This window comes from Channa argus, chromosome 9, assembly GCF_033026475.1.
Source record: "Channa argus isolate prfri chromosome 9, Channa argus male v1.0, whole genome shotgun sequence".
In the NCBI taxonomy this organism is placed as follows: Eukaryota; Metazoa; Chordata; class Actinopteri; order Anabantiformes; family Channidae; genus Channa; species Channa argus.
The window spans coordinates 13,368,341-13,386,257 of record NC_090205.1 but is presented as its reverse complement, the minus strand read 5'-3'; the positions used below and the strand labels follow the sequence as shown (position 1 = coordinate 13,386,257).

Below are 17,917 nucleotides of genomic sequence, written 5' to 3'. Positions count from 1 at the left end.
GTGAGAAAGGTCTACTGTGGTTTACTCTCCTTCCTGCCTTATTACTCGTATGTGAAACAAAACCATATAATGTTGCTCTATAAGTAGTTTTCTTTGCAGTCACACACACACACACACACACACACACATGCACACATAAACCACATCAAAAAATCAGACAGCAAACAGCACCAGCGATCAAAGTTAGCCCTAAAACACCCTCTTGAACAAGAGGATAATGTGTCCTGGCAGAGGTAGGGATGACACGAGGGGAGAGAGACACTCTAAACTACCATCTGCATGAATTACGTAACACCTCTCCTGAAATCTGAAAGTCTTCTCTGAAGCACTCTTTGCCTCCTCTCACCTCAGCTCACTGAATCTCTTTGCTTATAGCCGCAGCTCCTCTCTGCTCCCTAGTGGCCCAATCTTGCCTTTGATATTCCCTTTTCTCACAAAGAAAGGGCACAGGCCTGACAGAACTCCCGTCTGTACATCACCCAAACCAAAAGCTACATGGTTTTACTCTCTCATTCGTTCTCTCTCTCTCCCCCCCACTCTTCTCTGTCTCTCCGTACCAGTCTTATCATCTGTCAGCACTAGAGAGAGTCATTGTTACCCAGTCAACAGGTGAACATAGACAAGGGTGAGTCAGAGTGCTTCAGAGCTTGTCATCCCTAAACCCTTTCTGAGAAACTTTAAAACTTTAGACTTTTCCATCAGCATTCACTTGTTGAAATTAGGTCCCTTGGTCCTCGGAGCTCGGTGAGCAAGTGTTTGTTCATATGAGGGAGTAGAGACAACATGCTTACAAAGTTGAAAAGAGACCCATGAGCAGAGAGGCTAGAAGTCAGCTTGAAGTCTCACAGGATGTGAGGGTACGATAGTGACACCTCAAACTGCAAATAGTCACCTAGAATACAAGCTTCTGAGAAATGTCAAAGCAAAAGTGTGCGTGACAGCCACAGTCTCTTCACGCAAACACAGAGAGAGAATTACCTCATTTATGCAATCCCACCCCAACACACAAATATATAGATACACAACTCTCTAAGCTGTTAGGAGCTGTCTCTGACTTTTTTTTGTTGAGGCCTGATTGTTATCCCCAGAGACGGCGCCGGCTGGTAGAAGGAGCTGAAGAGTCCAAAATAAAAACAGCTTAAATGGTGCAATATGAAGTAATAGCCTGTTCTGCTCCCTGTCATGGGAGCTCTCAGCAAACTCAGAGCTCCCATTTCTTCTTTTACAGCGGTACTCACATGTACTGGGAGTGAACGGATGAACACTTTAAAGCTGCTTTGTTATGTGTGCCTCCTGTTGTGATAATGTTGACAATATGTGTGCATTTGTCATGTTTGGGTGCCTGTTGACCTACATGGGCATATGCTGTCGCTGCTAAATTTAATTACATTTGCAGTTTCTCACCAGAGAGATGATGAAAAACAAAAAACTAAGGGTGATGTCAAGTTCAGATTTCAGAATAAAAGCACCATAGATGCGTGGATCCATGTTTCAAAATTAAATCAATCTACATTTCTTTATTTAATGTACATCTAGGCCCATCAACCAATGACTCTTAAGTGACTCTTGACTGAGCAGATGTCACCTTTGTCATTCCTTCTCCCTTATTCCTCACACATGACTACATTTAACAGCATCATAAACATTTCTGTCCTACTGACAAACAAGATATAGATTTTTTTTTTGTCTTGGTATTAAATGCAGCATAATTTCTAGAGCTGGTAAAACTGATAACAAGTGCACTGTCTGTTTTTTTTTTTATAGGACTCAGGTTTTTTATTATCAGGCATCTGCCTTTCTGTGTGATTGTTACAACAGCATCTTATCATTGTCACTGTCATATTAGATTCAACCACAAGATGAACCCATGTTTATGTTGAGAAAATACTTTACTTGAGAAAGTATTTTTGCACATTTTTCTATAGTAACAGGAATAGTGTTTAAAATGTTCTACATCAAATGCTTTTAGTTATGTTGGAATAGCTTTTGCACTACACTAATACTTTTTTAATGTCTGCTGCATCTATGCAGTGTTTTATGGCATGTTTACTGGCAGTGAATAGACTAGGACTGTATGAGTCATATCAGCCAACTTCCTATAAAGATATAGCCCTAAAATAAAAATTGACTTGAAAATAGTTTGCATACAGTTTAAGTTGTAAATACTACTCTTACTGTGTGAATAAAGCTCATTGAAATCATGTTTGCAAGACAAACTAAATTATAACAATATATACAGTTGTGGGTGTTATATATTTTCTCAATTATATTTTAAATTGTTAAAGTGAGCAGTTAAATAACAAAATATCACAACAATGTGAATAACTGATGAAATGCTGTATATAACTAATGCAGTGTGAATTTCCATGCATGCACTTGGCTTGCAGATAATGTGCTGTCAGGGAGACTAAGTCTGACTGTGAAGGTTTGGCCGAGTGGTGTAGGATACACGCAGGGAGACAGGAGTATACTTCACTCAGTGTGGGATACACAAACATAAAACAAAAACAACATAAGCAATTAAAACTGGTCAAACAAAATAAGAAAAGAAAAATTAAGGTAGGCTCATTGCTACAGGGCAGCTAGCAGCCGGTCTATCCTGAACTGCAGAAAAAGAGAAAAAAGAAACTCTTAAAGAACCAATCCAGCCCTTATATATACCCATAGCCCCCTACAAGGACAAACCACTTCTCATTAATACAAACAATTAACACAATCTATTAGTTCTTTTCTATAAAAAATAAATAAATATCTTATGTATGTTAGTCTAATTTAACATTAAATGTTATGTGACTACTTTAAGACTATTTCCCCATAAAATCATAAAACTCCCCTCTATTTCATCTCAGGATGGTACAGCCTAATTCCCCCTTGCTACAAAGATTTTTCAGACCTCCCACATCCTGTTTGATATTCTGAACCTGTGACCTGTTGGTAGTTGGTAGGTAGTATCACAGTGACAATGATTTTTAGAGGATGAATTAATGGGGTTATCTTGTACCTTTTTGTCCACACAACTAAACAACAACAACTATATTCTGGGCTAGATGGTAAAACTAATAGAATTGGTGGTACTAGTGTGTGATAACTAACTTAGTGCACTTAGTCTGTACAGGTCATGGGCTAACCCCATGGCACTGGCCTGTTGGCTACAGCAGGCGTTTTAAATTATCAAACTGATTTCTCACTGGCGTTTCTCCTGGGGGGAGAAAATGGAAAAACAACAGTTAAGCTGGTTCAACACTGTCTGTGTACAGTTTGACGTTATCTGATTTTGATTCTGACAGAGCTCCGCCAGAGAAGAGGCCTCTTAGCCGAGGGATGAGAGCAGAGGAAAATGTCAGCTCCTTCCAAAACATTGACTCGGAGCAGGACAACATAGCTCGGAAGCTATCAGCAAACTCCAAACCCGGCAAGCTTCTAATCAGCCAATAAATCAGCTGCTGGCAATGCACAGCAGCTTCTCACATTCAAAATGTTTTCCTGGAAGGTAGGGAGGGGAAAAATGTCATGGTCAGTTTGACTTTATTCCCATTGCAGTGTTTGTACAGACTGTGTGAGCAATGGATAAGACTAAGACAGAACTGACTAAGAGGGTTTTAGTCCTGGGGGTTTTTAGGCTGCAAGAAAAATCTGGTTTAAGACAGTTAGTGTCCTGTGGCCTTTCCTTTTTAAGTCAATTTATTGTTATTTATTGTAGATTTACATATGTTCTTTTTGCAATGCTGTAGCCTTCATAGTAACACCATTAGCACAATAGGAGCAACCTGAACTGAGAACAAACCAAAACTTTTATACTGTTCCAGCTTCGGTGGATTACAGTATTTGCTTGTGTATCCAAATGCCACAGGAAAGACTAAGAGGAAGTACAGCTCAAATCAGACAGATCATCAAACAAACACAGCCAATCTGATAGTATTTGCTGTTTTATTTAGGTTACTTCTGTACATTTGAGTAGCTGTGCAATGCCATCAGGACCCTGCCATCCCTCCTGGAGGGAGATAATTGTGTGTTCACAGGCACAAATGTTTTTGTTCTCTACACCGGCATGCACACGTGTGACAATTCTGCTGTGCTGTCTAAGCAGTTTATTCACGCAATAATGCCAGTTTTGACAGCTGCCTCGCCTGTGACTAAGATATCTACTGTATGCTGGTGAGCCGATGTCTTCATTAGCAGTGGTGGAAATGCCCCCCCCCCTTTTTTTTTTTATTCCAGTCACCAGCAACGCTGTGCTGCGCCCATCAGTTCCCATCAGCCTTTCTCTGCATGTGAGGAGCTCCTCCAACTGTTGTGGCACTAATTCATGTTGCTAATTTGCTGACAGCCACGGTACAGTTCGACCAAGTGGCTGGCACATTTTCAATGTAAGGCACTGTCATTTATTTTACATTTCTTAACCTCAGGTTAAAAAAATACTGTTAAATTGCTGTAATCACTGAAGTTAGTTCTTCATATATATCAATACATGTGTACATAATAACTTCATCTAAAACTAAGTGGCTACCATGTGTGGCTACCATGGTAACTGTGAATATTAACAGAAAAGAAATGTTTTTATAATGTTAATGAACCAATTATGACTGACATTAATCTCTAGTATATCTAACATAGAATCATTATTACTGCATTAACTGTGACACTTGCATTTGTTTTAATGTGGCCCACTGGTCAAATCCGATAAGTATGAAACGTGAGCCTTTCAAGACTTTTGAGTGTCTCTCTCACACACACACACACACACTTACAACACTCTCTCTCTTACTGAGCAGCCGGCAGATGTGATCCAAGGCAGGCAGACCTGTCACCCATTATCATTGTTACAGCATGACACAGTGGGCCTTTAGGGCAGAGAGACGGTCTGGTCTACGTCCACATGTAGGTATATCAGTTTTTTCTAGACCAGAGAACAACCAGACTCAAAGTCATGAAGGAGGTAATGAGAGGTCTCATGATACTTTTATGAGACATTTTCTTTTATTCATCACCTGTCAGTCTCTGCCTAATTACATACAGTACATCACAGAAGGTGTATTTTTTAAAATCTCATTTAGGGTTTGAAACTGTAAATTAGAAAATCACCCAGCAGCTACAATATGCACAATATATCTATTGCTGCATTGGACCTGTATTGTGTTAATGCAGTGCTGATGAGGTGGCCCTGTAGTGTGAACACTCTTGTAAGTTATTCTTTTCTCTCTTCGTTTTACTCAAAAGGAAAATCCAAACTGACTCAAATGTAGGGCAGAAAACCTTCCACCTCTAGTTACACTGCAATCAAGGTTGTTAAAGCATGTGATTTATTTCTCAGCTGATTGAAAACATCACTGATTGGGGTGTGGCCAAGAGTGCATGCTTGACAGTTTCCTCCATGGAGAGAATTTAGACGGCAGTTTTCTCCTTTGTGTTTTAGTCCTTGGAGAAGTGGATTACCTAGGAAACACGTCCTAAACAATTATTCTACATAGGGATACATTTATTACAAGCTATTCAGGTATTTCCAAGTTGCAAGGGAACAGTGGTGCTGTCACTATAGTACAAATGTTTTCGTAGCATTTAATAACCTGTTTACAGCAGAGATAAGCAAATCTGCTGCCAACACAGTCAACATGAAAGGTATTTGTTACACCTACTGTAGCCTCTTTTTCCTGTGCAAAATTGTACAAGCAAAAGAGATCCTTGTTTATGGTCACTTATCAACTGATGCTGTTTTTTCAGTGAAGCCTATAAAGTATGTTTAGCACTGTAATGGAGCTGAACAAGAAATGCTATACAGTGTTAAAGCTTTATGTCAGAATTAGGCCATTCAAACTGCTCTGATAGTGGTCTTAAAACCAGCTGGAAGAGCTAAAATACAGGTTTTACCGGAAGAGAACTTACAAGTCTTTCATCCTTAGCATCTCTCTGCCACAGCAGGCCCATTAGGCGTCATGAGGCAGTGTGCAGTAATTGGTATTTCTGTTGGTAAGCAGCTTTTTTATCCCAGAGCTGAGCCTCATGCTGTGCTGGAGACTGTCTGATATCAGAGCTGCAGAGAACACATGACTAAACCTGTACAGTGAATGACGTATCACTCAGATAAACACATCCACGGATGAGCAAACTCCAATGACCAAATTCAGTTGTTCATTTTGTTAAGAGAGATTTGGTTTGTTTGGTTTTTACTCCTCCATGCCCTGCTATGTTAAATAAACACGTTCTTTCCACCTCTCTGAATACGATAAGTATTATTCATAACCAGTTCCTCCCCCATAAGGCTAATAGCTGTTGCATTTACTGAGCATACTCAAAAAGATGACCCTGACGAAGCTAGAGGGAACTTTATACATTAACATTTTAATGTTCTGTATCATCAAAATTGGCGGCTCGGTTTACACAAATGGCAAGAGGGTGGTTGCCCTTTGATGTGGTAATAAGCTGTTTTGATTTCATTCATTCATTTAAAGAACATGGACCAAGAAGCGTGGAAATGTAAAGTCCCCGGGAAGCGAGACTGGATTCAAACAGTCCCACCGTAACATTCTTTTTAGAGCATTTCTTAACAATATTATTATCCGTACTAGAGGCCATGGGCCAAGTAGGCCTATACAGTGTTTTTGCCTTTATTTTTTATTTTTTGCACATGAATCAATTGAACTCATTCACAAGTGTAACTGCAATGCTGAGAATTGATTGCATTTTCAATTTGTTGTTACCAGAGGGAAAAACACAATCTACAGTTGTTTCCTTTGACAAAAACAAAAAGGAAAATTTTATTTGATAAATACAATATTAATGTACTTTTTATTGTTTTGAATCATGGTACAGCCCATTAGCCATGCAGTCAAAGTCAAATGTGTCAGAAAGAATCTAATTAATTAATTCCCTGAAGTTGCTGTAGAATTTATAAATCTAGTGACATGTAATCACATGATTTTTTTACTGTTGGTTCCAAATATTCTTGTGACTTCTAAAGACTGTGTGTGTATATATATATATATATATATATATTGTTAGTAAAATTCTAACCCTTATTACAGTCAAATAATTGTACAAAATTTGTTCATCTGCAGCTTTAAATGTAACCCACAATAATTATTTTAAGGGATTCACAATTTTACATCTGTGATTAGATTTTGTGCACAGTCAGTAAATGTTTACATGAGCCTGTATGTAAAATGATAGTTTGCAGCATCTCTACAGAGCAGTGTTGTTCCAGCAAGATAGTCAGTCACCAGGAACAAAGATATAGCTCTGTGTACATCTCTTGATGAGTTCTGAAGGGCACGAAAAGCACATGTAAATGAATTGCAGTTGAGAGAAAAAAGAAAAGCAAATTCAATGACATCATTACGTAAAACGTGTTAGAGAAAGTGTTTTGCATGTGATTGTTAGCATGAGATGGGGTTTGCATCGGAGGCAGTGTTTTTCACAGCGAGAGTATATGTGTGTTCTAAACTGTGTGTGCGCCTGTGCCTCTCACAGATGAATATGCAACTGTGTTTGTTTAAAAGAGTGAATTGCATGACTCAGCTCGAGGTAGGCAGGCAGCTCATGTTTCTTCTGCTTGGCAGGCAGCAAAGATAAGCTCAGACTGACCTGATCATTTAAGAAGCCCTGGGCTTTACCTCTGCCAAACAACACACGCATACAGCTCAGAAATCATTATCTGTAAACTCTCAACTTCCTGACTGGCTGGACTGATTATGAGAAGTGATTGGCTTGAACTGAATCAAAATGTGAGGATATTCTAATGTCACCGTTACTTGTTCAGATAGACAGATAGATATATAGATGCTATCTGAGCGAGTCACCTAATTTACTGTGTGACTTATCGTGCATCAGTCCCATCAATACCACAGTGTGACCTTTAACAGGATTTAATATTTGTGTCCTTGAGAGTGTGGCACCCTCAGCTGTTAGTCGATTCGAGAAACAATTTCTCCAACCAAACAGTGACTTGCTAGATTGTTGTGTATGAGACGATTCCCAGCGCTCATCTTGTATTTATTAATAAGAATAATGGTTTTCAGTTTAGTTTATGTGGTGTCTTATTTGCATATTTTTTCACTGAACACAATCTGGCTAAATTGAATGTTACAACTCAGGCTCAGTAACCCTAAAGTTCAGCATTTCGGGTAATACACTTGTTTGCTTTCGTGCAAAGACATAATAATAAAAAGATGAAAAGATTTGTTCCACTCTCAGGTGATTATCCTAAATAGTAAGCTGGAACCAGCAGGCACATGTATTAGCTTAACATAGCTACTAAGATTTTGTAGCAGGCCATACAGATTTCAGTCATCAAAAAGGCCGCAATCCTCTGACACGACATGACAAAATGATGGATAAAGTTTTTGTTACTGTTTAATTACAATGAATAAACTAAAGACATAATTTGGAGACTTGTTGAAGACAAGACATGGCCAGCACCTGTTATAGCCTACTTGCAATTAATTAAATCTAAAGTACGATTCCAGATTGTACCGTTTGAAAACAACACATCTTCTGGCTCAGAAAGCACAGTGGGTTATTCGTTCCTGCTAATCAAATTAATGCTGTTACATGGGCCTACATGTAAAACAGAGACCATGGTGGCCCAGGGGCAACACATTAACTATCGGGTAGAATCAGCTAGCTTAGCAGAGCTATTAATTAAACCTTTTTTATTTTTAGATCCCAATTCGTAAGGGTTAAATCACGTGTTAGCTTTAGGGTGGGATGTTTGTTTTTCAAACTTTGGACTAAACTGCTTCTGCTCGTTTTCTGCATTTTTCCTAAGTTAAGCTAACTGCCTGCTGGGCCTACTCATTATTGGCAACAAAGACAAAATATAGTTTTTCCTTTAAGTGGAATAGCATTAGACGATGATTGATTCGGACAAAGACGAGAATAAAATGCTGTGCCCTGAACCTGAGATAGGCTTCATCAACCCATGACACTAGTAAGTTTTAAATGGTAAAAAATATCTTCCGTAATTATGTTTCTTAAAAAATAATTGAACTCTTCATGTATATTATGCAAACATTATGTGGGTGGTGAAGCTTAGCTGGTCTGAAGGGGGAATAAAATGCAGAGCCCTTGAAACCTTCCTCCAGACTTTCCTGCCACCTCAGTAAAATGTATTTTTATTATACAACTAACCACAATATAGTCCTCATTTTATTGGTTAAGATACCTAATTGATGTAGTGGAATATACACAATGCAAAGGTTTAAGATACAGGTGAATAAAGGTAAGCAGCTGTCAGTGGGATGATGTATCTATTAAAACAAAAAAAAAAACGTTTGCCCCTCTTCTGTTACCATCTTGTATAATGCTGTGATTCACTAACCTGGTGGTGTATTAACTGTCCCTCCAGAAGCCTTTTTTGCCCACATTCTTTTCCATCCATGAGTCATGTCAGTTTATATGGATGTGCAGTAAGAATTGCACCTTGTTCTGTGTATACAAAGCAAAAGCTTCAGTTAAGTGTGACCATAAGAAGCAAATCATGTTTTTCACTCTGGGGTTGATAGATAGCATCTGCTTTGTTGTTGTTTCCCAGCAGCAAACAGGACAAGTCTGTACCTGTGAGGGATGATGATGAAACGTGTGTGTCGTGTAATGTGGTTGGTGTTTTGGGGCGTAAAGTCGAACAATCATCACATGGTGTCTAAGCTCACCTTGACACCCTTGTTGTCATGAGCCATTGCCTTAGAGTGTAGTGGGTGGTTGTGTGTGTGAGTGTGTGTGTCACTTTTGTGTTGAGCACACTACAAATAATGAATAATGTATGATTCATTCAGCTGTGTTTTCAACTTGGACACCACCCACATAATCAAGATGAGAAAGAAAGACAAAGGTAAACAGACAGGGAGGAGAGGAGAGATGAATGCAACACAAATGCATGAACCCCACTAAAACTAGTTTTAATGAAGATCTGAGGAAATTAGTTCTGCTGCATGCAACGAAAGGACAAGTGTACACAGATGTCCTTCCTTATGACACAGGGAGAATTTTATCCAGACTGCTGCCAGAAACTGTCATAATTGTATCTGACTTCCTCTGTTATTCAGTGTGGCCCGGTGGCTCTGCTGCCGACAATGTGTGTATATGAACACCTGGTGTAACACAGTGTAATAATACCTAAGCCTAGCCAGGCTGGGTGAAAGCATCTATTGTTACTCAGATGTTCAAGTATTTGTTCACTTCATTGAAAAGCCCTTAATTGTCACATTCAGCTAGAGTGATCATTTGCAATGAAATAAATACAGGGTTTTTCTTGCAACCACCTGTCAGCTAATGATTTTGAAAATTATATAGACTTTAATGCAGCATTGGCTCCGCTGTAATTTTAAAACAATGGGGACTTAAATAAACATATATTCATGTTGTGATAACCACCTGCAAAGAGTGGACACTTTCACAAATGTCTTTAGTAATTACTGCAAAACCTGGGTGTCACCTAAAACCTTTTGTTGCATGTAAGCAGACTTGTAATGCAAAGTGACATCTTACACAATTCTTTACAATGGACAAAATTAGAGTGCAAAAATATACATGCACACATAAAAATAACCGGGCATTCATACACACGTGCACATGCAAACACATGCTGGTACATATAATTATGAAGTAATCATGATAATGAGAGCTTTCAAGTGATAAAAAAAGTATCAAGTCTGAGTGGCATGCAGCACCAAAATGATAAAATAAGGGGGAGAGAAAAAGTTGTCAACGCTGCAGGGTGGAGAAAGAGACATGGACAGATAGAAGGCAAAAAATTTGGTAGCTTGACATTTCATATTAATACCCCACATTAAGAGCCCCTATGATGAATAATTAATCTGCTGGAAAATGTAGTGACATGTGCACCTGGAGGGCTAATGCAATGTAAAATAAAGCCTCGTGAACGTTGCTCTTGATGTACGCAGCATAAGTTTAGTTGTAATATTATAAGTTTAGATACATGAACTTGATTTTAAGAATTAAAAAAAAAAAAAACAAGATTTATAACATAAGGGGCCAAATTGAATCTTTGACTGTGCCAGCCTCAACTGTAGCCTATATAATCGCAGGTTATTTGACAATGGGAGTGTGTAATCTCCCAAGCCGATGTGAAGTGTGGCGTGAGAAATTGGACTATATTGCTCTGACTGTGTAGTGACTCAGCTCACATTAAATACTAGATAGAAAAGTGTCGCTCTTGAATCTGGTTGGTCCCAGCTGGAGCATTGCCGTCTGCCTGCTGTCTGTCAGTCTGCTGACTGTCAAACACAGTATATACAATATGTCAGGCTGGTTCCTGTCACTATATATACTACATGTATTTACAGCCCACTACCAAAGGCTGTTCAGGATCATGGTATCTTGTGAGTCTCTGGTGATTTAACTGTGAATGTCTCCATATAAAGTTGTTCTCCCCACAGGCAGCCATTTTCACCTCTTGTACTCCTAGTTAATAGAGAGGAGCCACATACCAAACCATAACTTTAGTTTGAAAATGAAATGTTAAACATTCTCTGTTCTGTGTTTATCTGCTGCCTATATTTAGCCATCTGGATTATCTCCCCATCCCTCTCATCGCTGCTCTCTGTATCTCATTCCTCTTAGACAAGCCTCTAAGAATTTGTCCAGAGGTTAATATTTCTTGCTTCAGAATAATAGAATAAAGTGCCTTTTTTAAAAAACATATTTATAATTCGATATATCATTTTATCAACATAAAAAGTCAGAATTTGTGTGATACACAAATTTTCAAGCAATTTCAATTGACACTTGTATGTACTGTATGTACATGTATTTGTGTGTGAACTGCCTCTACACTCACTCCTCTGTGTAATTCTGAACTATTCTTGTGAGACTAGAGAAAAAAATGCACATAGAAATCCAATAAATCATTCATATACTTTGGAGATGTACTATGAAAATGTGTGCATGATGAAATAAGTGAACAAATCTCTCTCTTTCACCACACTGAGCCTCTCAGCTGCCCTGTGTAACCCTGCTGACACTACCTCGACAGATAATGCGCTAGGGTACTAAATGACCACTCAAAGAAAACTTAGCAGGCCTGCACGAGTCTCATGCAGTGCTTAGCCGTTATAAAGGACACTCGTAAGAAGGCTGGTGATCAAGACTTTTTTCTTTAAAGTGATGGACCCTGTTATGAAGTGCACACAATGCGGACTACTCTGTTTCCATGGAGACCTATTGTGATCCCCAGCACCCAATATACTTGCATATATTCCTCTGTTTTTTTCTCTGAGCAAACACACTTGTGGATAGTTGCCAAAATTGATGTGCGGGATCAAAGGTGATCTCATTGTCAGTGCTAACACGATGCTGGGCTCAAACAACATTACAGCTGCCTTTTAGCTGTGTGTCTGTGCAAACTGTGCCATTGGTTGCAAATGCAATAAGGTGTCTGTGGAGAACTGAGCTAATTTTAGGAGCAGTGATATGTAGACCAGGTGTAATGCACATGGCCTACCTAGGCAGTTCTGTTTAGCTGTGTATTACTTCCAGCAGCACTGGACCTGGATAGACCTTTGGAGAAACTGAGCCAATAGCCCACATGTTTAATACCAATGTTTAATCCCATCCTGCTGTACTCGTTGTCATTATAGTGTCTTTTAAAGCTTTTGTTTTCTCTATTTGAACATCCTAAAAGCTTTATCTATTTCCGATGACACAGTTGTACAGAGAAGAAGAGACAAACTGATCTTTTATTTGCCATTAAAGTTTTTAGTGGCTGTGTTTTGTTCAGATGTGAGGTTACAGTTTATTAATGTGTTATACTATGTAAACATTTCTGTTGGTGCCTCAGGGTCCACACCCATTTTACTGGTTTCCCAGGACTTTTTTATCTGAGCTGAAATCCACGAGCACTGCAAAGGGAGAAAATCATTTTTAATGCTTCCAAAAACTGGTATTCATGTTGCATTCGCTCAGTGTTCGGAACCTGCAATTCCCAGATGAGAAAGAAAATACCAGATGGGTCTATTTCATTTACTTTTTGTATGCACATGCAAAGGCCTGCTCATTTATTTATGCATTACACAGGAGGGGGCTTTGAGTTTCACTAAGTTGGAGCTTTTTGGATTCTATATTTCTGTCCTTTCCCAGAAGCTGAGCTCTTTTCACAGCTTCACACCAAAGCAGTATTATCTCCTTGTGCTATTTTCTGTTTCCCAGCACACTCCCATTCACCCTGTCTATTTTGAGAATCTCCTAATAATGCAGCAGAGTTGTGCAAATCAATAAATCTGTACATATGTCAAAGTGTTGCTTGGCTTTGCCACTTGTGATCTGAATCAAAGACGGAGGAAATGTGCAGCTTTCAACTTGTGAAATGTGAACTGTAATGCGTTGAAAACTGTGTTTGTTCGGATATTTCCTACAGTTCCCAAGCAGAGTGGCACCTCATTATGCTGATTGCCAGTAGTGTGTGTAGCAGTGTGTGGAAGGGAAAAATAGGGGGTGAAATAAATTTTCTGTCCCTATCACACAGACTGCTTGGTAAATTATGCATTAGAAGGTGATTTGTGGTGATCAACGCAAGACAAGAAGTAAACTCATTTAATGAAAAGCTGAATGTTTAAAAGGGGGGATTTGTTTCTTTTCCCTTAAAAAGACCCTGTCATTATGCACTTAATGTGTGGCATGATTTTCTGCTATAGTGACTCACATCAGCATAAAAAGTAAAAGTTTACCCTGCGATGAAAAGCTGAGAAAATTGTCAGTTTGAAAGATTTAATCACCCTCCACGTCGCTTAACCTACTCAAGCCATCAGCGTCCTGGCCTAGAATTTCAGTTCAGATATGCAAATTTGGCCTCTCCCACGATGGACGGTGTCCCACATGGCCGGACGCGCCGCGGGAGGGGGTGGGGTCAGGGCAGCAGGCTGATAACTTCTCAAACTGCCGGACAAACAAAAGTGGTTTGCAAAGCAGGAAACAGGGAAGTAACCCCTGGGACAGGAGACATGTTGGACCACACGTTTTGTTAAACAGATAATGATTGAGCAGTGTCCTGTTGTTTGAACCCCTCAGTAAAGTAGCTTTTTACTGTTAACATTTGTGCATATTTTAGCACCGTGCATTTAGACAAACTGGCTGAGGTTTATTGGTAGAGCATGTGGGAACGCTGTGTTTAGAGTATTCATTGATTAATCAGATGTATTGTGTCAGAGCACAAAGCCTTGTCTGCTTCATCTGGAGCGCCCGCCCATTGGGCTTTCTGCGGAGCGGTAGTGGGAGATTGATTGTAGTCTCTGGGATTCGCCGTGCAGAAAGCTGAAGCCTGCTTGGACTGCGATTTGCTCTCCTATCAGTGAAGGGGAGGGAAAAAAATGCAACGACTCCATAGCAGTCTGACTCCATAGCTTTCATATTCTTTGCACACATTACATCTCCGGTCTTCAAGCGGGTCGCACAAGTCTCGGACTCTGCTTCTTTAGCGAGGAGGCTGCTACTGTGGACTGCCTCCGCAGTCTCAGATGCGTAAACCGGAGTGGGTTGGGTCGCCCAGGCGCCTGGCGTACGCACACGTCGTCAACGATAGAAGAAGATAGGTGAGGGGAAAGCGACGGGAAGAGACGTCCGAGGATTTTATTCAGCTAAGGACGCCGGAGAGTTGGACACTGGCAAACCGCCGGAGTCACCGGCTGATGGACTATCAAGACAAGCCCCGGCTGCTTTTGTCGCCCGGGAGTCGTGGACCACATCCTTTCTGATTCAGGACCTGCGGTTAAGCACATTGTCAAACCCGAGCAGGCATCGCCTCCTCATCTAACGGGAATATTGGGAGTGAATCAGCGGGGCAACACACAATGGCAGCCGGTGCGCTCCTTCTCGCTTGTGCGCTGCTTGGTAAGTCGTGAAAAGAAGCTGTCAGTCTACATTTGTGCACGAATCTCCCTTGTCTGTTTAGATTATCTACTGTGTCCCAGTCACGGCACACGTTACGAGACCTTAACGGGATGGTTGGGAAACCAACTACTAATCGTCAGTCAGGTGGCTACATTTATAATCACTGCAATAATAACAGATGCCTGCAAACAGCTGTTTGTTGGTGGGTGGGTGTCTCTGTGTGTGGGTGCTGAACTAGGTTAATGTGATATTTGTACTTTAGTCACAGATTTACCCTAGCAAGGGCTAATATTAACAACCTGATACGCACACGCGCACACACATTATAGTCACACCTGGATCACCCACCACCAACAAAACGTTATGAAGTCACGTAGCAGGTGCGAAGACCCCCAGTACCACCCTTGCTGTGCAGCAAGTGATACCTTGAAGTGAAACCGCTCACTGTGTTCAGTTTTCACACAGTTGTCACTTAACCTGCAGTTTATTGGATTTCACTGACAAATACATACAAAGCCTTCAAACCTGATGACACTCACTGACTCATACACACATTCATAGGGGCATGGTTACTGACACACACACACACCTACACACACACACACACACACACACCCTGCCTGTGAACTGTCCCAAACAAACACCAGATGGCTTTTCTGCTCCTGGACTGGGAGGCCTGTCGCTGCTGCCGGGGGGGGGGGGGGGGCAGAGAAGGGAGGGGGGGGAGGGTGGAGTGGGAGTCCAAGATTGGCCCACCGGAGGCCCCCACTTGGCCAAGAGGATTACCAGTCTGTGCCTTGCTTCACGTCCTTTCAGCGCATAGGAAGTCACTTTCACTGGATTGGGAGCAGCAAATGAGTTTTCCCAAGAAAAAATGTGAGCTGTGTTGTTCACTGTACAGTTAATTCTGCACTTAGTCACAATACAGATCCTCTCTGTGATGTAGGCAGAATAACGGAGGGTTTTTACATTGCATAATATCATGAATCATTTGGTTTAAGTGGAAGTGGCTTGAGCTGCTGAAGAACGTGTGACAAAAGGAAAAGTTTTGTTTTATGTGGAGTGTGTAGTTTGACAGAAAATTAAAATGCAACAATTCTAATTTTAACAAATATTGGCAAAAAACTGGCTTCAGATTTTTAGTTGTCTGAAAAGTCAAGTGAATATTTTTGGAGGTTGACTGTTGGTGAGACCAAATGGGGCATTTGAAGATGTCGGTTAGAATTTTGGATAATTTATGGACATTTTGTTGTATTTACAAAACATTCATAGTTTACACATTGAACTCTTAGCTTTATTGATACAGAAAATTAGTATTAGTTGCTGTGATTAAATTCATGGACTGTGACGGTATGATGAGACCAGTTTAGAAGTAAGATATAAACATTTGAACCAAAACTGTAACTAGTCAATATATTTTTATTCCCCAGACTTGGAAATTTTTAATATAATTTTTTTTTTACATTTCGAATTGGCACACACCATGAAAAATTTGCTTGTTTTTAAAAAAATCCACATTAGAATTCTTTTATCAGCTGTAATATAAGGCTGCTCATCTAAAGGAAGGGAACTGTGCTTTCATAATGCAGTATTGGTGCTATTGTAAGTTTTAACACATCCCAACAAAACACATGAGAATAAACCACCATATCGACAATGTATCCCTCTTCCAGGGCCTGGTACAAGCATTGTTCAGTGAGGCGTGCTTGTGTCTATTTTTTGTTTGTGATCAGCTGTCTTATTTTGCCACGTGTGTCAGCGAGCAGACATTTTTGCACTTGTATTTCTTTACAGAGAAGATTTATTTATTTATTTTTTTTAAAAAAGGTGGGTGACAGCTGTGTTAGATGGCAAGTGTAACCATGACTGTTAAGCCCAGGGGTGCCATTTTCACATTTCTTTTTTATTTTTTTTTTTATTTTTGCCAGGCAAATTTTATATCAGTGTTATTTATGCTGCTGAGTCTGCAACCAGATGTGAGTGAGTGTGCGTCAGGGTGCTTATTTGTGGCACCAGGGTGTATGATATAAGTCATATATAAAAAGAGCTGCCCGAAGGAAAGAATGTTTATTAGCTTCACAAATAGGATGTCTTTTTTCTCCCCCACAGAGAGTGAGAAATATGTTGTGTGTGGTGCGGAGCAGCATTGTGTGTGGTCGTGGTTCTGTTTGTGTATATGAAACCGAGAGAGAACCTGAAGTGCCCAAGATGTCCTGGTTTATATATCTGTATTGAAGGCATTACATGTGTGAGGCTAGCTGGTTTAACTTTGAAATGCCTGAGTGGTTTCCATTTGCCAGGCTGACAGGAGAGCGGCCTGCAGTCGCCTTGGCTCTAATGAGCTGCCACTGGTCCTGTTTATCAGCTGGTCTCAGAGCAGCTTCACATTGTAAAGTGGATAATCGTACAATTTGTGTAGCTAGCTTCTGACAAGATGCACATTCTGCCATTTGCAGCAGTTCAAACATTTGTCGTAATTTGACGTTTTTTATTTATCTTGGTTAGTGTTCATTTTGGGTATTAAAAAAATCTGATGTTCTAAATACAGCTATTTAGTAGTTTTTTTTAATTTTACTTATTTATCCATTTATCCATTGATGTTTTTTCTTATATCTACAGGCCATGAACATAGAAGTGCATGGCCAATGAATACATTGATTTATTATTTATTATTTTTTATCGAAGGTTAAACTACACAAAAACAAATAAAACTAAGATGAAAAATACTGAGCAGACTTTATGTTCACTAATGGAATAAACAACTCAAAACACCATGAGTAAATAGATAAAAACCAGTCATTACTTTAAGAGTACGAGCACTACATTCACTGAGATGTAACACTATACTATCAAGGGTATACAGCTTTTTAGCCAAGCAAACCTTTTAACCTTTAACTTCTCTTAATCCTTCATTTGTTTTCACTCTCCCTTTTTGCAGTAGATCTCTTCTGGTTTCTCTTTTTTTGGGGTTGGTGTTAGATTAGATTTTTAGTGAGATTATTGATGCTATTTTTGGTGAAACAATAGCCTGTTATCCCAGCTCGTTACTATGCTATTGATTGAAAGGAGAAAAGTTTTTAAG

The 17,917-nt window shown here is 39.8% G+C and overlaps 1 protein-coding gene across 1 annotated transcript in view; it reads left to right on the top strand.

Annotated features, from left to right (window-relative positions):
* Nucleotides 1-13,955: 13,955 nt before the first annotated feature.
* Nucleotides 13,956-17,917, top strand: part of igsf3 (immunoglobulin superfamily, member 3) — a 72,455-nt gene continuing 68,493 nt past the window's right edge. Inside the window, exon 1 of the mRNA XM_067517195.1 lies at nucleotides 13,956-14,835. Coding sequence (XP_067373296.1) covers nucleotides 14,796-14,835 — 40 coding nt within the window. The 5' untranslated portion in view covers nucleotides 13,956-14,795. The remainder of the gene's footprint in view (nucleotides 14,836-17,917) is intronic.